This window comes from Sturnus vulgaris, chromosome 29, assembly GCF_052056855.1.
Source record: "Sturnus vulgaris isolate bStuVul1 chromosome 29, bStuVul1.hap1, whole genome shotgun sequence".
Lineage (NCBI taxonomy): Eukaryota > Metazoa > Chordata > Aves > Passeriformes > Sturnidae > Sturnus > Sturnus vulgaris.
The window spans coordinates 6,131,333-6,152,942 of record NC_142271.1 but is presented as its reverse complement, the minus strand read 5'-3'; the positions used below and the strand labels follow the sequence as shown (position 1 = coordinate 6,152,942).

Below are 21,610 nucleotides of genomic sequence, written 5' to 3'. Positions count from 1 at the left end.
TTTCACGATAAGGCTACAGACCTGATTAATTTTTTATATGAACTCAGACTGAGATTTTCCAGTGACAAATTACACCAGGAGAAGCCAGCCCAGCCCCGGGTCCCTCTGGCTCTGCTGAGCTCAGTCCTAACTTTGCCTCTCAGCTCTTGAGGGGGTTCTGGTCTAGCAGGAAACGTGAATAAAATACCAGGAGGTGGCTGTTACTCATCAGCATCTATTCTTCAACTAACTGAGGAGAAATGTTCCTTAAAAAGAAAAAAACCCCCACCAAGCACAAAACCCAACTACCAGTGATCTAATCACTTTAAAGATAAATTATTCTTTGCCAAACCTGTACTGTGAGACAATTAATTACAAGGAGATCTGGCAAATCTTAATTCATTGCGCTGTGCCATCAAATTCTGTCCTCTGGTATGCAGCAAGAGCAGGTCAGTGTGAATGGAAGATGAATTGATCATTTGTGACAAGGTTCATTTTGGTGAAATTGTTGTGTTTTTTTCCTTCCCCAACGACTTTTTTTTTTTTTTTTTTCCCTTTTTTTTGACTGATGAGCTAAGAATAGACCTTCCTGACTTTGAAACGCTGCTGTTCTTCAGTGAATGTCACAGCCTCGGATTTAAAAGAGAATGTGACACTTAAAAGGCTTGACAATAGAACGACTTTGTAATTCAGATGATGCTGGAGGAGCCCCTCTGCTGTGCTCAGTTTGCACCAGGGAGGAGAAGGAGACGGGAGCTGGTGCTGGGTGGGGGACAACACCTCCCACTCCTCCACCCCGGCAAAAAAAGGCAGAGGCAGCTGCTGACAGCTCCTGAAATGCTGCTCCTTTGGCAGCACTGGGGAAGGAGAGGAGTTCATTGGAATGGAGAAGGGAAGGAGAGCAGCTCATGGTTGGGAATGGAGAAGGGGTCCCAAGGCACAGAGTTCTTGTCCCCAGCAGGGACAGGCAGGGCTGAAGGGCTGGGGGTGACACGGGGACACAGGAGAGCCACGAGGGCTAAAATTCAGCAGGGTTGTTCTGGATCTCAGCAAAGTTTCAAAGGGCAGCTTCTCAAAATGAGTTAATGGAAAATGTAAATGCTGTGGGGAGAAAAAAAAAAAAAGAAGAAGAAAAACCCAGCCCTGCTTGAAGTGCATTTGTCATGTAATGGTTAGATTTGCTAAATGAGCAGAGATGCTGGGCTAGCTGATAATCCCAGGGGGATTGGCAGGGCTCAGTGCTGCATTTCACACGGGCTGCGCTGAAGCTGCCAACAAACACAAACCCTGGGTAATCACAGTGCTTGGTTTCAAGCCTGCAGTAAATGTGCTTTTGACGACTACAGCCTCTCAGGGTGTTCAATTCATTTCATTTATTATCTGGTGCCCTTTGGCTCCCTGAGAACAAGCAATGTACTGCAAAAGCCTTGAGGCAGACTTCTCATTCCATCCTGCAGGCTGCGAGCTTCCAGGAGAGAGCCAAACACAGATTTAGGCGAGGACTACCCAGGACAGAATCATTTTGGAGAGCTGCTCCCACATAAAACTCTAATATCAGGCTGAAAACTGTGAGAGAGCAGAGGGGATAAATTGGCGAGGCAGGGAAGAGGACACATTGTCTGGGGGATGAATGAAAGCATCAATCTCAGAGCAACTCCAGCAGCAGGGGGGGACGGAGGGGGACGGAGGGGGACGGAGGGGGACGGAGGGGGACGGAGGGGGACGGAGGGGGACGGAGGGGGACGGAGGGGGACGGAGGGGGACGGAGGGGGACGGAGGGGGACGGAGGGGGACGGAGGGGGACGGAGGGGGACGGAGGGGGACGGAGGGAAGTGATTTCATCTCCTCAGGCACGGGCAGCTGAGGAGGAGGTAACTATGGAGATGCCTCAGAGGGGCTCCAGCCAAAAGGAAGGAAGAGCAGGGACACAAATGTGTGCTTGTTCCTCGGGAGGATGCAGGAAGAGCTCCAGAGCCCGGGGGAGCAGAGGGGAGGGGAGGGGAGCTGGGGAAGGCTGAGCTCTGGCTCTGTGTCATCCCCTCCCCGTGAGCAGGACAGCCCACACACTGCCAATAACGAGCCCATTATAATAATTGATTTGCTGCAGAGCAGGGGAGTCAGCTTTGAAATGTTCTGTTTTTCAGCTGACACCCTGAATTTTGGGGGTGGGTTACTGAACTTGAGCGTGGAAAAGAACGGCCAGGAAAAGTGACTGGAGCTTGTGAGGAGAGCTCAGTGACAGAACATGAGTCAGTGCCAGCAGGGGCTGGGGTTGGGAACTTAGGGGGAGAGAGAAACAATGAGGTTAAAACTGGAGCTGGCTGACATTTAAAGAACAGGATTTTTTTTTTTTTTTCAACCAGAATGAATCTGTGTGGAATATGTTTTGTTGTTGTTGATATTTAACAGTCCTTGACGGGGGGGAAAAGCTTTTTTATTATTTTTGTAAAAGATATTTCATTTTTGCTGGGCTAGGTACCTCTTTCTCTGTTTGTCACATCCCTTAATAGAGTTCAGGGGGAAAAAAAACCAACCCAAACAAATAAGCCAACCAGGAATCCTGCCTCTTTTCTTTCATATCATCGAGGAAAGCAAAATAACGTTTTCCATCAGTTCAGCTGTTCCAAATTCCCCGAGTCCCAAATGGTATAAGACAAGGAGCTGTCTCCTCTGAAGGAAGGGCTGAAATCAGTGAGCTCCAGTTTATGGTCCAGCCTCCACAGCGAGCCCATACATCCAAATATTAAAGCTGTTCTCAGCAGTGCCCAGCTGGAATCCCTTCCACACACACCCAGAAGCTGCTCCACGTTTGTTTTCAGTTCCACAGCCAGAAAACAGCCTGGAGCATCAGGAACCCCAAAATCCATCCCCAGGGCTCTGCTGGGTCCCTGAGCCCCAGGATGGCCCAGGCCAGGTTTGGGGACAGCCCTGGCTCCATTCGGGAGGGTTTGTGCTGCTCACTCCATCCCAGAGGTGGGGACAAACACAGGCTGGAATCGCCTCCAAAACGAGACCTGGATCAAAGCACTCAGCCAGAAAATCCTTGGGAAGCCCTCTGCATTTTGGAATTGGCTTCTGCTGACCAGATCCTTTGCTGTTACCTTTATCACCCAGTGAAACTTTAAACCCCGCCTAACCAGGCTGGGCTGAGCCCCAGCAGCTCCCAGGCTCTGGACCAGCCCAGCCCTGAGCTCCCAGCGTGTGGGGATGTCTGAATGCATCACATGGACATGGACAACACACCACGGGCACATCCCTGGGGCAGGGACAGCTCACTGGGAGCGCTGGGAACGGCGGTCACTGACCTGGCCCAGGCAGGATTGGGCAGGATTGTCCTGTTCCAGGGCAGGACTATCCAGGCAGGATTGTCCAGCCCCAGGACAGGATCTGTCCCTCCCCACCTTCCAGCCCGTGTGTTTTGGCTCTGGGCTCAGGGATGTGAGCAGGGTCACGCTCTGTTCTGGAGCCTGCACTCAAACAGGACCACGGCAGCGATTTGGGATGGATTTTTCCCCCAGTGCAAGAGATGTGGCACTGATGTCTCGGGGCTGACACAGCTCGGGGTCCCAGCAAGGAACACTTTCCTCAGCCAGTGCTGGGATCAGCCCCTCAGCCCTGCCAGCAGGGACCTGGCCCGCAGGGGACACTCCCTGAACCACCCGGGCCATTCCCTGCCTTCCTCCACGCCATTAATTAGTGCTCATCCATCAGGGCCACGAGCTTGCCTTGTGACACCAGATCAAATTCTCTTAATTCCTCCAGCCCCTGAATTCTTTATAGCGATTAATTAGGGGTGTGAGCTGTGTGAAAGATGTTACAGAAGTGAGCTCTAGAAACACAGATAGGAGCAGACAGGCAGATAAATCACACACAGACAGCTGCTCATCACACTTGGCTCCCAGTGTTACACTCAGCCTTAGCTTGGACTACTGGAGAGCAGCAGCATCTCTTTGATGATGCAGGAAAACATGAGAGCCTTTTCTTGCTTCCTTTTTTTTTTTTTTAAGTAATAAGTTTTTAGACAAGTTCTGACACCCTGATTTACACCCCATAACAATTCCAGTTATTCCAGATTATTCCCACTACAGTTGGGCACCTCTTTAACAACATCCTTGGAGCAATTCTGATCCAAACTCTAAAAATTTATTCCAGCGTTAATACTATAAAAAAGTGTATGTAGGAATTTCTTTTGTTATTATTTGAAGAAGGGAGAGAGAAGGGAAGGTTTTATCACTCAGCTGGGCTGGTAGCGTGGGAACCTCAGCAGGGAGAAGATTTGAGTTTCAGCCAAGTTGTAGCAACTGCAGAAAACATAATTGAATTGAGGGAAAGCTGTCCAGAAAGTCAGTCCTTACCCAGACCTTAACCCTTACTGGGGGCATGAATGCACAGACAACACACGGGCTGGAAATCAGAAGGAATTTTCTAAACAGAAAAAAAGAATTTCTGAAACAAATGTCCTGTAGGAGTAAGAGCTTTGCTAATTCTGAGCCAGAGCTGGTTAAGCTCAAGATGAGAATGTATAAAGAGAAGTTTACAGCAGGACAGGACCAGGCCCTTGCTGCCAGTTTTGCATATTGTGACCCTTTGAAAATTCCCTGTTTAATCAGCCAGGATATCAGTGACTGGTAGAGGCCCAGATCCATTAAACTCCATATTCTGTGCATTGTTCTATAAATAGCCTGAACATGATGTTCCTCAGAGCTGGAAAAGATTAAATGATAAAGTTCATTGGAAATGATGTTCTGTTGCTTTAATGGTGCCAAGGGTAAGGTAGCATTAAAAGGAGAGGCACAGAGGAGGAGAGGGGAATCTTTCATCTCTAGAAAGTAATGAAGAGGCCCAAAATAAGATCAAGGTCTGACTGTAAGTGGTTCTATCAAATTATATAGGAATATAATGAGTTTTACACTACCTCATTTCCATATGCAGCTCTATAACATTTCCCCCAAAGCAAGTGACAGAGTATTTGAACTTGACTCAAAAGCCATCCAATGTAAAGGTTTGAAAGGAAGAAAAATCCAAATGTGCATACTTTGTTTCTTAGGCAAAAAAAAAAAAAAAAGTTAAAAGGAAAAGAAAAAGTTCTCTTAATCCTGTAGCAGCTCCGTGCTCTGTTTAACTCCACAATCTGCTCGTCACCTTTTCCATCTCCCAGAATCAACCACGTTCTTTCCACGTAGAATTTAAAGCCCAAACCCCAAACAAGCAACAGACGCAGACAAAAGCAAGAAAATCAAGCACTGGCCGAGTGGCTGCGATATTTCACCTCGAGAATAAAAGGCAGACCCAAAACACGGCACGGACGGTTCTGCAGAGCAGCTTCACTTCAGCCCTGAAAACCCAGCGCTGCTCACCCCCTGCAGCCATCACCGATAACATTCTAACTATTAATTATTGAGCAATTAGCACGGAAACCTTGGCTCATTACCTTGTGTAGCTGCGGTCTCTGGCGGCGTGGATTTGGCAGGAAGGGAGATGGGACACGGGCAGAGCAGCTCTCACAGGAGGAGAGGTGAGGGGACACTGTGAGGGGACACTGCCACCTCCACAGGGGACAGCTCTGGGGGCGTGTGGGAACAGCCCCAGGTGTGCAGGGCTGGGAGAGACCCAAAATGCACCGGGACAAGGGAGGGGACGGGCAGGTAATTAGGGAACCTCATTAATATTGGAATACCCGCAGGTGTGCAGGGTTTGGGATAGCCCAGAACTGCCTGGACAGAGGGGGGGGGGGGGGGGGGGGGATGGCTCCGGATCAGGTGAGCTCGTGAATGTATAAACACCTGCAGGTGTGCGGGGCTGGGAGCCACCCAAAAAAACACCGGGACAGGTGAAGGTGATCAGCAGTTAATCAGGGAACCTCATTAATATATAAATACCTTCAGGTATGCAGGGTTTGGAGCCATTTCCAAACCACCGGGACAGGTGAAGGTGATCAGCAGTTAATCAGGGGACCTCACTAATATTTAAATACCTTCAGGTATGCAGGACAAAAAACCACCAGGGCACAGGGGGGAGGTGGCTCTAGATCAAGTGATGCCATTAATAATTGAATACCTTCAGGTATGCAGGGTTTGGAGCCATTTCCAAGCCACCTGGGCAGGTGAAGGTGATCAGGAGTGAATCAGGGGACCTCGTTAGAGCACGAACAGCCCAAACCCACCAGGGCACAGCGGGGAGGTGGCTCTAGATGGAGTGACCTCATTAATAATGGAATAGCTGCAGGTAGGCAGGGCTTGGAGCCACTTAAAGCACCTGGGCACGGGTGGCCCTGCAGGGTTACACCAGTTACCCATGATTTGATTCCAGAGGTGTTTTCCAGCCTCATCCTGAGGGTGCTGATGCTGAACCATGCAGGAGCTCCCCTCCCTGCTTGCTCAGGAACAGAACATCTGGGAGGCTGAAGCTGTCTGGCAAGTATGGAATTGTGTCATAGGTTGTAGCTTAATATTTTTTAATGCCACATAAATCGAGAGTGAGCGTTATCTCCATAAGAAGTGGATGAAAATCATTAATAAATAATAATTAGCTGTTTCCTGAGCCTGCCATCTGCTAAGCATTTCTGCCAGCCAGCAGCTCCTGCTCCCTGCACTTCTCCAAAAAGCAGCAAGGTGCATTCAGGCTCCTGTCTCTGCCCTGCCAGTCCCTTTGGGAAGTGCAGACAGCCAGGACACTGCACCCTCCCCACCTGGGCGGGTCTCCACTGCCCTTCCTGCCTGTTCTGAGCCTCCAGTTTCTTAAAACCCAGCAAACCCCAGAAGTTCCTGAGCCCTGCCTTCCACCCTGCTCTGAGAAGCACGTGGGCTCCAAGATAACCAAATTAATCATTCTAACCTGTAAGTGGCTGTCATTAGTATTATTATTTTCATCATATAAATTATCTTCCCGATTAGGTCATATGCATTTTGAGATCCTGTGGTTTCCTAGCAACTCCTCTCCCCATCTCCATGCAGACACCGTGTGCCGTTTGCTTTTCCTTTTTTAGCCTCCTGGGCAGGGGTTATTTCAGTAGCAGTGATCTCAGGCCCGGCCCTGGTGACCTTTAGTCTGTCACATTTTTGGGAGGAGATGCCCAGGACAACCATCCCCCCAAAAATGACATTTCCAGCAGAAGACCAGGGAAGCTCAGGCCTCCCCTTGCCCATCCTCTGTGCCCAGGCAGGACAGGGAGGACAAAAACCTGCCCACGTGTGGTAAAAACTGGCAGAATTTGGGAAATCTTAAACCCTTCTTTAGTGTCAGGCTTGATCAAAGTGCCAGACCCCAGAGAGACACAGGCCAGGCACCCAAACTCCAGGAGAGCCTGTGTGCCCTGGCAGAGACACTTCCCAAAGAATTCACATCTGCACACAGGAAAACATCCACAGGAAAACCTGAGCTGGTGTTCCAGGGCTCTTTCTAGCCCAATGGAGGAAACTGTCTGGAGGGCCAAACCAATTTTAGGCACCAATTTTAATTAACTTCTCTAGCTGAGTTAATCAAGATATCTACCAAATTTCATCCCGATGGGGACCCGGAGTTGGGCACTGCGATGATCCCAGCCAATCCTTTGTGTGAGGAGAGCAGGATTCACTTCTGTCCTGCCCCACTGACATCTTTTAAAATAACAACGTCTGCTCTAGACTACAGGAGCTGTGGGGCTTAATTATTTAGATAGCAAGTGGCCCTGTTTCAAAAGGAAAAGGGAACAGACCTCAGAACCATTCCACTCCACATGGAGTACAGCTATTAATATTTGATCCCCTGCTAGCCTGGAGGCAAAGGGAAAAATGTTCATTACAACAGCCTGAGACTGAATCCACTCTGGCAATTGGCTGAGCTGAAGATGAGGATGAGCCTTCCCTGCAATAGGTGAGGTAAGCTGGGCACTGGCAGAGGAGCTGATGTTTGATCAGGCACAGGGAGAAATCAGAGCATCCCTGGAAAAACCAAAACTGCATCCAAAATCCCCTCGTGGCTAGAGGAGAGAGGTCACTGTGAGAAGTAAGGCACAGACACACAAATGTTTGTGTTTAGAATAAACAATTTATTGGGAATGTGATTGTCAGGAACAGAGGGACATTGGCATGTACCTGAAAATGCAATTTTGCTCAGTCCCTTGTCCCACAGCAGCAGTGCCCACGGGCTTTGCTCCATGGCCTTTCCAGAGCAGCACAGCAGCCTGGCAAAGTCTGCAGGAGAAGTGAAGAGCCAATTTCCCATTCTCGAGGTCTCAGTGCCTTGTGCCCTGGCCCAGCACAGGGATCTCACTCACCCTGAGCAGGAGGCTCAGCATTAAAATGGGACAAGGGAATCTAGGTGAGGTACAGAAAATAAAGGCAATTTCAGATGGCCCCGTTTTGGGGGGTGGAACAAAGACCTATTTTCCAGACTGGCCATAGTCTGTGTCACCCAATTAAAGCTGCAAACGTTACCCTGTGTGTGTCTGCCTGAGAAATTGTCTGCTTGAGGTTACACAAATACTGCAAATATTTCCAATACTGAGGCCAGAGTGGCTCCCACCTGGGCAGGGACAGAGCTCCTGAAATGGCTCCACTCTCTGGAGCCACTGCAGATATTTGCCTCCTGCCTTCCCTCTTCCCACAGCGTTTCCCCGTTAGCACCTCTAATTAGAAGGGAAAATCACGAGCTCCATGTTATTTAAGGGATTATGCAGCATTTTAGACTACAGCACAATGTAATTATTTTTTAATAGCTGCAGCTATTTCATGTATTTACTTTTAATGGTGTTTGAGTCATAAATTAACAGTAGAAAAGAAAAAAGGCAAATCACTCGACAGAGAAGCAGGCAGCAACTGAAAAGAAAACCTAAAATGCTCAAAGGAATTATCAAAAATAATCAAAAAGGAAGAGGTAGGGTCTTAGTTTTTCTTGTTGGCATTATTCTGGACAGCTTCTCATCACCTCACTTGTCCCCCTGGGGATGTAGTTTTGGACAGTGATTTTATCAGATGCCACCGTTGATGAAGTGCCAGTGGCACTGCAGGGACACAGGTCTGGGCCACCGAGGGCTCAGCAGGGACAGCACTGCCAGGACAGAGCTGAGACACAACGAGGGGCAGGGCTGGGGAGGTGAGAGATGGAGACACCATGGGCAGAGCCCCTGAACCCTGAACAGCACCCACTGAACAGCACCCACAGCCCCTGAACTCTGAACAGCACCCACTGAACAGCACCCACAGCCCCTGAACCCTGAACAGCACCCACTGAACAGCACCCACAGCCCCTGAACAGCACCCACAGCCCTGAGCACGGCCAGGACAGGCTCCAGTGCTCTGCATCTCACCCAACGGGAATTTCAGGAAGCATAAAGGGAATTGCAGCACCCCATTGTTTGTGTCCCCATCCCTAATCCCACTGTTTCCCACCGTCCCCCATCCCTCACCCCATTATTTGTGTCCATGGAAGCACCCTAACCCTGACCCCATTGTTTCCCGTTATTTCCCCCCTCCCTCACCCCGTTATTTCTCATTATTTCCCCACCCCTAACCCCATTATTTCCCATTGTTTCCCGTTATTTCCCCCCTCCCTGACGCCGTTTTTCCCCCGCAGAAGGCGCGCCTGGCGCGGATCCGCGTGGCCAAGACCGGCAGCTCCAACGCGTACCTGCACAGCAAACGCAACGGGCTCCTCAACGAGGCGCTGGAGCTCACGGTGAGTGCAGCCCTGCCCGGCCCTCAGACACAGCTGGAATCCAGCTGTTCTCCTGCAGCTCACGGTGAGTGCAGCCCTGCCCGGCCCTCAGACACAGCTGGAATCCAGCTGTTCCCCTGCAGCTCACGGTGAGTGCAGCCCTGCCCGGCCCCAATCCACAGCTGGAATCCAGCTGTTCCCCCTGCAGCTCAGGGTGAGTGCAGCCCTGCCCGGCCCCAATCCACAGCTGGAATCCAGCTGTTCCCCCTGCAGCTCACGGTGAGTGCAGCCCTGCCCGGCCCTCAGACACAGCTGGAATCCAGCTGTTCCCCTGCAGCTCAGGGTGAGTGCAGCCCTGCCCAGCCCTAATCCACAGCTGGAATCCAGCTGTTCTCCCTGCAGCTCTCCTTGTGCTGCACAGGATCTGCCTCCCAGCAAGGAGCAGCTCCCTGGTCCCTGCTCCTCACTATAAATATCCACTGCCTTCATTTATTGTTCCACGAGTCTGATGTGCACACTCTGATCATCTCCAACAGGACAGGAAAATATTCCCCAGCTCCTGTTGCAGGCAGCCTGGCTGGGTTTATTTTTAGGAAAGTTTGAAGTGCTCAGATTGCTCAGCAGCAGCAGCAGCAGAGGTTATTGCATTAAGGCTGATCACACCAGAGCAGGTATTAGCACATCTCGTGGATTTCACTGCAGATAAATCGGCCTCTCATGCACGGGGGGAGCAGAGGGAGAGAAATGAAGAATGACTGAGCCCCAGAGGCACCTGGAACTCATCTGTGCAGCCTCACCTGGGATCTAATCCTCAGTTTCATTCTCCCAGGGCTTTATCCCCACACAGGAAAGGCTCAGGGCTGGGAAGTCAGCTCTGCTGGGATTCTGCTATTTATTACCCAGAAACATGCAAGACATTGACTAAAAATTTAAATTTTCCTTTTAAACTTTCAGTTTCTGGTATTTAAAATTGCCAGGAGAGCTTAGCAGGATCACTCAGTCTGCACTTGATCTTGCAGCCTGTCATCCCAACAAGGATCTCCTCACTTCTCTTGTCAACAAAAATTCCCTGCCAAGACCACTTGGGGAGAGCAGCTGACACACCAATGCTTAAAGTCCAAAATGCACGAGGCTGAGAGAAATATTTGGCTGAATGGGTTCATTTCTGGCACTTGCCCAAAAAGAAGTGGGAAAAGGATCATTTTGGCTACAAAGCTACTGTAGATACATGAAGGAAAACAAAAACGTTTCTCAAGAGGTTCTAGATGATATTTTTTTTTTTACCCATTAATAACTAAATTTAGATCTACAGGAGCTCCTACAGCAGCTTTTCACAAGGTTTCCTGGCTGTACCTTCCTTCCTGGTGGGCTTATGGCTCTAAATCACAGAATCCCAGAAGGACTTGGGCCAGAACCAAGACCCAACACGTCTCTCCCTCCCCTGCAGAGACAGTAATTAATTACAGAGCTGCAGAGATCTCTTCCCTACAGGTGCACACGACCAGTTTAACTCCACGAGGCAAGATTTTATGTCCTTTCATTTTATGGCAGAGCAACAGCTCTTCTGAAGAGTACAAAATGTGAATGACAGCAAGTCTAGACAGCCAAATTTTTTAAGCTGTGAAAGCATAAAGGAACACGGCGTGTGTAGCTGCTGTAATAGGCACCAAAATATTATCTCCACACTGTGCTTATTTGTCAGTGAAATTAGTGTCAAGCTGCTTCCCTGCCCAGGTACAAGGCCTGCTTTGACACCTTGCCCAGGATCTGTGTGAGCAGTGATGGCCAGGCTGCCACAGGGCTGCTCTGTCCCCCTGCAGCAATTCCAGGAGCAGCAATTCCAGCTGCATTCCTGCAGCCAGGAGCAGCAATTGTCTCTGCCAGCCCCAGATCCCACAGCTCCGGGGCCACTGCTGGACACCCAGGGCCCAGCTCTGCTGACCCTGGCAGGGGTCACTGGGCAGTGACACTCAGAGCTGGGGCTCTGCAGCCAAACAATAAACTGGAAACCCAGGAGTGCTCAGGATTCCAGAACATTCATCAGCACCAGGATAAACAACTGGCATCACCTTCCAAGGGGCAGCAGCTCCAGCCTGGAGCCTCCAGCAGAGGGAAGGAAGGCAAAGAAAAGGAAAAGGATTCATCCAGGGCAGCAGAGGATGGAGCTGAGCTCCAGACAGAGCACAGACCTGTGCCCACAAACGTGGGGGTTGTGCCATTTACCATCCACACACGAAGCACTCAGCCTGTTTTCTTCTCATAAAGAGATTTTTTTTTAGTGGGCTTTATGTCAAAAGTGCTCAAGGGATGGTGAGATCCTTCCCATGGCAGCAGCCTACATATCCTCTTAGCACTAATCTCCTTGTACAGCTGAAATTCCCTTTTAGCTGCAGTGCCAGGAGGTGAATATCCCAGGATATGAATATCCCAGGAGCTCTGGTGCCTTTTCACAAGCCCCAGATAAGCACTGGGCAGGGCCAGTCCAGTTCACCAGGGCCCAGTGATGGAGCCCTGAAATGGAGCTACAGTGGAAGAATTTTGGATTTCAGAACTGACACCACAGTGTGCTGCAGCCTCCCCCAGGCAGCCAGCAGTTCACTGAAAGCCTTCCAAGAGCAAACTGAATGGTAACTGGCAGCAAATCCTTGCAAAACTGGCACCCCTGCTCAAAGAGCAAAGCTCTCCCTCCCCAGCAGCTCTTCCATTGCAGCCAAACTCCTCTGGAGTCCCAGATTTGGTTTGCCTGCAGTAGCACAGGGAGCACTGACGCAGAACCTGCATCTGTAGGATCCCTGTCCCCAGCCCTACTCCCAAAACGCCAATTTTGGGATGTTCAGGATGATGAGCAGCTCTGCAGAGCTGTCCCTGCTTCCCACCTGGCGTGGCCTCGGGACATTCCTGCTCTTTGCTTCTGCAAACACCGAGCTGCTGAAGAAAAGCCCCAGAGCAGATGAGGCACAAGTCCCAGTCCCTGATGCTCGAGGTCACTGCTGGTCCCTCGGGGCCAGCCTTGGGGGGGGAGGCAGAGGGAGAGGCTGGGCTCTGCTGCCTGGGCTCTCCTGCCAGAGCTTGCAGATCCCGTTTCGATTTCCTCTCAGGCAAATCCCCATAAAAAGACACAGTTTGCAATATGTGCTCTTCCTCTCGCTTTTCCCAGTGTTTTAGTGCAGCATCATCTCTGCTTTAGGGCTTCCAAGGACCTCCATGGGAAATATTCCAACCCAGACTTCAGTGGACTCAGTCACCTCAGCAGGAGCCAGCAGGACCTGCTGCCTGTGTTACCTCACCAGGAGGATTGTTAATAAGAAAAATGGAACCGATTTTTTGTTGGTTTTTTTTTTTAGGCCACTTCTAAAAATACATCTGGGAATGTTCATCTTCCAAAACAACAGCAACAAGAAATCCATAACCTGCCTGAGATGCATTCCCACAGGAATCTATTAATTCTGTGTTCAGGAAGTCAGCTTCCTTAATGTGCCACTTCAGCTGTGTTTTGGCACCTGTCAGAGACAGAGTTATTCCTCCACTCAGGGATCACAGCCCCAGCCTGGGAATGGCACCCAGAGCAGGCTGTGCAGGGCACCCAGGGGTGTGATTGAACACAGTGCTTTAACCCCAGCTGAACTGGATCCCCTCGAGAGCAGCAGGCAATGTCTTGGCACGATGTTCTGTCCTCTCCTGAGCAGCCATTCAAGCCATGCACATCCAGGTTTTATTCACAGATTTGGGCAGAAGGCACCAGGCCCCCGTTCGGAGGCACTGGAACAGCTCACAGCACCTCAGTGCTGCTTTAATGCCCATCGTTGTGATAGAGCTCATCCCCAAAGGCACAGCACAGATGAACGTGCTGAAATCACAGGCAGTTTCAACTCAAGCAGCACTAAGAGAATGTCCTTAAACCCTGAACATTAACAGTGGCAGCCCCGGGGCTCAGCAGCTGTGGCAGTGGCACACAGTGCCAGGGCCAGCCCTGCCGTGCCAGGCAGGGCCAGGGCAGCTTTGTCTTTGCTCGTCTTTGCCTCCAAACTCAGGCTCCAGGCCAGGGCACATCTGTTGGCATCCCCAGGTCCCGGCAAGCTTGGCAGTCTTGGTGTATTTTGGAAAAGTTCAGCAGCACAGATTCTTTTTTCTCTGCCTCTGGTTCCTGAACTTGCCACCCTAAGGCAGCAGCCCTGCCCTGGACATTTCAGTATTTCCTCCATGGCTATGGATACCTGGAAACACACGGGGCTTGGATTAAATCTGAGTCCACCTCGGTGGACAAATAAAATCATTAAGAAAAAAAATCTGAGGAAACTTCCTAAGAGTCAGGAGGAAATCCTGAGAGCTGGCAGCAGAGAAATTGTCACCTTTACCCCTGAGACTGGTACTGCTGGTTCTGTTTGTTCTGCTTTCACACCTGGTTTGGGTTTGTTCCCCTCCTCTTTTGTGGCTTTCCAGGGATCCACCGAAGAGGAGCAGCACATGACTAAAGGCACCTCGTTAATCGAAAGCCAACACCACCATCTGCTGCACTGCCTGGAAAAAACAACCGTAAGTACCAGCACAGCCCTTCCCGGGCAGGGCTCGGGGAGGGGATCGGGGACCCCGGCAGGCTCCCCCCAGGCTGCCCCGTCCTGGGCTCCCGGAACAGCCCGCAGTGCAGGAGAGGCGCTTCTCCCTCAGTGGGTGTAAAATCCCAGCAGTAATTCCTGTGCAGGGGGATGGAGATGGGATTTCCTGCTCCCCTCAGCCCCCAGCCCCGTGCACAGCCAGCACACACACACCTCACCGAGGGGTTAGGGACATCCTAGGAATGAGAACTTTCATTTCTAAGTGCTCCTGAAAGAGACCCAGAGTGCATTTCCCTCGTGCTCTCAGTCTCGAACCCCTCCCTGTCACTGGTGCTGGGCAGCCCTAAGGGACAGTTCTGCTCCTTGGGAGGAGGATGCTGCTGGTCACATTTCAGATATTTATTTGATACATATGCTTTGCTTCCAGGTTTATATAAAAGGTTCTGCAGTTAAGGAACACATTATCTAGACCATGATTCATTCTAGGCAGAATGAAGAGAGGTTAACACTTGAAATATTCATGCCTTTTTCTATCTGCGTCCATCATCAAATGTACTTTTGATTTCTGACTTGGAAGGGTTTCTTTTAGACAAATCACCTTCACTCCCACAGTTTGGCTTGTGCTGGAACAGCAGCACTTGGGCCTCAGAGACACCCTGGAAGAAGCTGAGTAATTAATGACCTGAGTAATTAGTGACCTGAGCGAGCTCTAAAGGTCCCCGTGCCAAGGGCAGTGAACTGATTCTTCCTGTATCAATGACGACTGGATTTGTTTATCCAACTCATCTTTATTTCAATGTTACATTACCAGCAGACATTTCACAACCTGACTCTTCAGTTTCAAACTTCCTGCCTAAAACCTTCGGTGCTGTGACCCGTATTTCACAAAAGCACTTTCATTTGAAAACGTGAACACGTTGGCTGAAGCAAACAGAAGCTGCCAGCCCTGCCTGCAGCCTCTGCCCTTCGAGAAGGGCTCACAGAAATTCTGACCTGCAGGGGCAGGTGAACTTCTCTGGGGCTGCCCCAGCTTCTCCATCACTCACCAGCTGGAGTAACTGGCCAAAGTGTGCCTAATTAGCGGTGTGGTGCCCTAATTAGTGGGCGTGATATACCCTAATTAGTGGGCATTGTCTCATAATTAGTGGGCGTGGTATCCTAATTAATTAGTGGGCGTGGTGCCCTGGCTGTGCCAGCCCACCACAGCAACAAGGGCCGACCCTTCCAGCTCCCAGTCCTGCTCAGACGAAGGGTGGCAGGGGCTGAAAATGTTCCAGATGTTTCTTTTTTCTCAGCAAACAATGGCAATGTCAGTGACGCTTGGATTTTGATTAAAACTCGGAAGGAGAATCTGCACAGTGGGGTTTTCCCTCATTTTTTCAGGCAGTTATTGCCACGGTGTAGCACCAAATGAGGTTTGGAGTTATCAGGCCAGAAAGTTCGATGGGTTTGTCTGGAGATCCTGTGCTTCACATAATCTATTCCAACACCGTGCAACAGAAAATTTAAATTGCAGTAAAAGCATTTTTAAACACTGAAGAGTCATTTTGTGAGCCAGTTGCAGGAATGGAATGAGGAATGTACCATGGTTGCAAGCTTGTTTCAATGGGCAATTCACCTTTCCTGAGAGCAGGCAGAGGATTCTCAAAGGCCATGATTTATTGGCCTGCTCTCTGGGTTGTCAGTGGCACACACTTCCAGCTGAGTGGCTGTGAATGGTCACAAATCTGCTGTGTCAGATGACAAAGTGACCCTGGAGCACTTGTAGCTGCCACAACAGAGATTACTTTGTCATATTCCCACAGCAGATGGAGTTTGTTCAAACAAAAGGAGGATTTTTCCTCTCTCATTCCAACTCCCAGATTGAGTCTAGACATTCACATGCTTTATTTTCTCCAAGTGCTGAGTGCCTTGAACCCAGTCCTTCAACCCAAACCCTTCTGTGTTTTCACAGAGCTTGATCAAACCCCACAATCCATTGGTGACACAACAGCAAAACAATCAAAATCTGTGATTTGTGAATCAGCAGCTGAAACCTCGCTTGTCTTTGCCTTCGGCTCTCAAAAGATCAAAGTCATAAAGTTGTTCTGGGTTTTGTTCTGTTTCCATGAACAAAACACTCAAAGGCTGAGTAGTCAGAAGGATTCTGGTTGAGGGGCCTGAAGGTTCTGTTGCCCATTCAAACCTGAGCTGGAATGCTGAGGCGAGAGATGCAGTGCTGGGACTAAATTCTGGATGCTGGAATGGACAATGAATTGTGTTTTTATCTTCTGTTGGCATGTTGTCCTGTAGGGATTGTCCTATCTTGTGGATGATCCCCTGTTATCTGTACGAACTTCCACCATCAAGGTATTTGCTTTTCGATTGGATCTGTGTTCTCTGTGGTCTCTGTGACATGTCTGGACAGTGTTTGCTCACTTCTCCTTCTGCTCCTGTCCTGGCAGTTTGTGCACGTGGCTCCCCTTGGCTTTCCGTGCTCGTGTTCCCTGTGAGATTGTTCCTTGTTCAGTGAGGTCTGGTGGCTGCCTCCAGCGTGGTTGCTTTTGTTTCCCATCTTTTCTGAAGCTGACAGGGACTGGATGAAGTCTGTTCACTCTACCTGGGTGTGCCCAGCCACTCATAGCAGTTCTTTCTTTCAGGATTTCTTCTTCCTTAAGACAAAAGTTCTTTACAGATTCAGCTTTCTGAATTTCCTTCCCCCTGAACAGTTCCCCCTCCTCACTGCTGTGTTTACTCCTCCCAGCTCAGGCACTGCAGGGATGCTTTGACCCCAACAGCCAATGCAAGCTTTGAGTTCTATGGCCAGGTGATCATCCAAATAAAATGCAATCCTGTCCTCAGGCATAAAGGAAAAGGAGCATGAACTCCTTTTGGGTTTCATAACCACGTGGCATTCCAGACTTTTTGAGACCATTCTGGAATCCAGAGAAAAAACGAACAGAAATTCAAAAACCCCTTGGATCTGAGCCCAACAGATTGACCATCTCAGACTGTGTGAGCAGGGCAGCAGTGACAGCCTCAGCTTCTCTCACTGCAGCAGCTCCTCTTGTTCCCCTGCTGACACAGGAGAGCAAAATCCCCCGCGGTGCAGTGAGGGCAGGGTCATTTCTGTGTGAGACCCTTTGCGGGCAGCAGAGCATTCCCCAAGGCAGGGGCTGCCAGCCCAGCCCGGCGCCACCACTGACCGCTCCTCTTGTCCCCCGCCAGAACCACGAGTTCATCGACGAGCAGCTCTTCGAGCAGAACTGCATGGAGAGCTCCATGCAGAACTACCCCTCGTCCCGCAGCCCCTCGCTGTCCAGCCACGCCGGGCTCAGCACGTCCTGCTGCTCCCGGCGCCACAAGAAGAGCTCGCACCTGCCCAACTCCAGCGTGCCGGCAACGCGGCTGCGGAGCATGCAGGAGCTCAGCACCATCCACATCCAGTGCAGCGAGCAGCCCTCGCTCACCACCAGGTACGGACGGCGGGCCCAGGGGTGCTCAGGTGTGCCCAGCTGCAGGGCTGGCACGGCTGTATCCAGCTGTGTCCAGCTGTGCCCAGCTGCAGGGCTGTATCCAGCCAGGAGCCAGGGCTGGTGGCAGCATCTTTGTCTTCCTCCCAGTGATGACCCACGGAAGGGGCTCCTGGCTGTCCTGGGAAGAAGCAGATTAAATCCAGACTCCAGTGCAGCTCGGGAGGGGGATTCAGGATTCAGGGGAAGGTTCCTCCCCCAGAGGGTGGGGGGGCACGGGACAGGCTCCCCAGGGAATGGGAAAACCAACGGGCCAGCAGGGTCTGCCAGCCAAAGATGGTGGAGAGCTGACGTGGTCCCCTGGGATACTCCACGATTTTCATTGTCCAAAAGTCTAAATTGCCACTCTAAGCATCACAGGGAAACAAATAAGAGGAATTTCACAATGGTGTCTTAGTAGCTGTGCCCTAAAAAGCCATAAAGGACACAAGTGAAGTGTCCCTTAATAGAAAATGTTTAAAAATTCATTTTATACATAAATTGCTGAAAAAGAATCATTTATTCACCATATAATTCCTGCAAATATTAAATTACTTTCTAAATCCCCCTCAGCCCATTAAGTTTTTCGTGCAGCAGGGCTGGTTTTGAATGTCCCATTCCTCTTCTCCCCACTCCTATCAAAGGGATGTAGAAACAGAAACAAAGCTGCCTTTAGGGCAGCAAGCGATTCCTTTGTGCCAGGAGGGCATTTCAGAGCATGAATTATGAATGAGTAAGTACAAAACACGTCCCCAGATATTTCAGTTTCAATATGACAATATTTTAAACCAGCACCTGAAGCAGTAATTCAGGGCAATGTCAGCTGTTCTGGGTGCTAAATCAGATGCTGGTGATATTTTAAATGTCAACACTTATTTCACTTGCTTACCAAACTGGGCACGCATGGAGAGAGAAAAAAAAAAAAAAAAAAAAGAAAAGCTTTTCAGTTATTTCTTATGTGGAGTGCAACCAGCTGGGTGTACTGGTTACCACTGCAGAAGCACCCAGGCCCTGGGGCTGCCCCACTCCCAGCTCTTGTGTTCCTGGATGTTTGAGGGATCAGAAACCATCCTCTGGTGAGTCACTCCCAAATAACAACAGCAACAGCTTCCCCACTGGGAGCTTTACATTCTGAAAGGACAGGCCTTGTGTTGAAAATGAGCATGTTGGGCTGCTAATAGCAGACTCCTGTAGCTGTGCAGATGCACAGAAATCAACCTATCATTTTCCCTCTGTAATTAATTATAGGATGCGATTGATGCAGATCTAATAAGAATGCTCCCAGCTGTCACATCCTTGAAAGTACTGCAGAGAGAAATAAAATAGAAAAGATCAAGGGACGGTGAATATGAAAGAGGTATTTGAAATGCAAGAAAGACAACATCTTTCTCAGAAAGAACTACCTGTGCTCTCAAAAGATGCACTACCCAGACCAGTGTACTTAGACATCCTTTTAAATAAACTGGAATTATGCAAGAAGGAAATGGAAACAGAACAATTTGCCCCGTGAAAAGCCGTCTCCTAACCAGGGGGAACATTTACCCGAGCTCGGTGTAATCTGTGTAGACATAAGTGGTGCCTTGCAGGAGCAGGGGGGGTTGTTTAAATGGAGCCTTTGAATATTTCAGCTGAATAAGATCCTGATTAAGAACCACAGCCATCCCCATCCTTCCCACCGCCTCGTTCTCAGAAACAAGCCAAGCACTAAATTTCTTTTCCAGTCGTTCCAGCCTCAACATGAAATCGGACGATGGGCTGAGACCGAACTGCAAAGCTGCCCAGATCACCACAGCCATCATCAGCATCCCCACGCCGCCGGCGCTCACTCCCGAGGGCGAGAGCAGAGCTGGCCCAGGTAGCCCCGGCGCCGCCGCCCTGCCCAGCCCGGCCAACATCGTCAAAGTCTCGGCCTTGTAGCGGGCCCGGGACGGAACCGGCACCGAGCCCCGCTCCCTCCGTCCGCTCCCCGCTGCCCCCGAGCCCGCCCGGCACCAGCGCACGGAGCCGGGGGCGAGCGGGACGGGGAGGCCGGGCTGGCGAGGACAGGAGGGACCTGCGGGGAGGCTCCTGTGCTGGCCTGGATGGGCGAGCAGCGCCGGCAGGGATGGAGGGAGCAATCACCGCGGCAGAGAGAGCACGGAGAGCGCAAATCTAACACTGTGTATCGCAGCACCTTTTTAAAGGTTTTTAATGGATAATATTTATTCACGAGGAAATGACTGACAAGGTGAAAAACAATGGATTTTGTGAATTTTTTTTTTTTTTTTCCTTCATGGAGCAGAACCTTTAAACCAACCAAAATTTCACTTGTTTGTTTTTTTTTTTTCTTTTATAGGAAAAGATTTAGACAAAAGAAGCCACCTGTCACAGCAGTCCCTGCACCGCTGTGTGTGTGTGTGTGAGTGCAGAGAGCCCCTCGAGGGCAGGGGGTGCCCAGGTGTGCCAGCTCCCCCTGCACACACACACCCACACACACCTCCCACCCTGGATGCCATCCCCAATTTAGACTATTTTGTATCCGCCCTTCAAGTCAATACAGTGCAATTGCATACAGTGTGTTTGTCTGCTAATTATTGTCTGTGGAAACATATTTGTGGAGAAAAACAAAAACAACAACAAAAAAAGAAAACAGGCTTTAGTAGAGTTTTAGTCCCACCTGGGTATCTGCTTTCTATTTTTGTTATCACTTACTTGTTAGAGTGTGACTAGACTACAGTTCTGTATTTTTAAAAGGAAAAAAAAAAAAAAAGGTAGGATTCTTTTTTAATACTGTACACACAAATGGCAAAGAATGAAAGCACTGAACTCAACTGCATCAAGCGTTCCTGAGTCTAACTGAGGTTCCTTGTAATGTATGCCCATGCTTTTTACCTTTTGGTTTCTATAGAGAAATTCCTTTGCTAGCACTGGATGTATAACCCATTGTAAATAGTAGCCAAATGATGTCTGGATTTATACTTGATAATAATTAACCCCAGAGCCAAATATCTTGCATGGACAGAGAGGTATTTGGCTTTTTCACAGTCTTAGGGCTCCAGTTGTCCCCCCGTGGCTTCTGGGCTGCGTTGATCCTGGGGATAGAGAAGCTCAGCAATTGCAGCTCTCCAGAGCCAGCACAGCATCTGCCTGAGCAGGGGGGCAGGACTGGAGCCGGGAGAACTTTTGCTGACGTGTGGTACAGACAGAATTTTCTATTCCCAGTTCTACACTTCCCTTGGGAGAAGCCTAACCATGAACTAAGAGCTAACCAAAAACTGCAGAACCAACACTGTGTGGCACTGCCAGCTTCCTGCTCCTGGGGCTGAGCCAGGCTCGGGGCTGGCACCTCCTCCTGAGGCCTCTCTAGGAAGGATCCACCACAAGGAAATTCAGCTGATTCCCCTCCAGGAGGAAACTCCTCCCTGCCTTTGTGCCCTCCTGGAGCCCCCTGTGCCAGGGGACCCACGAAGGGCAGAGGGAGGAGCATCCCCCGGGTCCCCTGTCCCTGTGCCCTGTCCCTGTCCCCTGTGCCCTGTCCCCGTCCCCTGTCCCCTGTGCCCTTCCCCTGTCCCCTGTGCCCTGTCCCCTGTCCCTGTGCCCTGTCCCTGTCCCCTGTGCCCTGTCCCCTGTCCCTGTCCCCTGTGCCCTGTGCCCTGTGCCCTGTGCCCTGTCCCTGTCCCCTGTCCCCTGTCCCCTGTCCCTGTCCCTGTCCCCTGTCCCTGTCCCTGTCCCTGTCCCCTGTGCCCTGTCCCGTGTCCCTGTCCCCTGTGCCCTGTCCCGTGTCCCTGTGCCCTGTGCCCTGTGTCCTGTGCCCTGTCCCCTGTCCCTGTCCCCTGTCCCCTGTCCCTGTGCCCTGTGCCCTGTCCCCTGTGCCCTGTCCCTGTGCCCTGTCCCCTGTCCCTGTCCCCTGTCCCTGTCCCTGTCCCCTGTCCCCTGTCCCTGTCCCCTGTCCCCTGTCCCCTGTCCCTGTCCCTG

The 21,610-nt window shown here is 50.5% G+C and overlaps 1 protein-coding gene across 4 annotated transcripts in view; it reads left to right on the top strand.

Annotated features, from left to right (window-relative positions):
• Positions 1-20,212, top strand: part of KCND3 (potassium voltage-gated channel subfamily D member 3) — a 94,099-nt gene extending 73,887 nt beyond the window's left edge. For 3 of the 4 annotated variants that reach the window (XM_088180531.1, XM_088180530.1, XM_014892351.2), the window contains exons 4-8: positions 9,532-9,633; positions 14,053-14,145; positions 16,458-16,514; positions 17,373-17,620; positions 19,378-20,212. In XM_088180531.1, the coding sequence (XP_088036657.1) occupies positions 9,532-9,633; positions 14,053-14,145; positions 16,458-16,514; positions 17,373-17,620; positions 19,378-19,573 (696 nt within the window). In that variant the 3' untranslated portion in view covers positions 19,574-20,212. The remainder of the gene's footprint in view (positions 1-9,531; positions 9,634-14,052; positions 14,146-16,457; positions 16,515-17,372; positions 17,621-19,377) is intronic. The other variant, XM_088180532.1, reaches the window with a different exon arrangement.
• Positions 20,213-21,610: the final 1,398 nt, after the last annotated feature.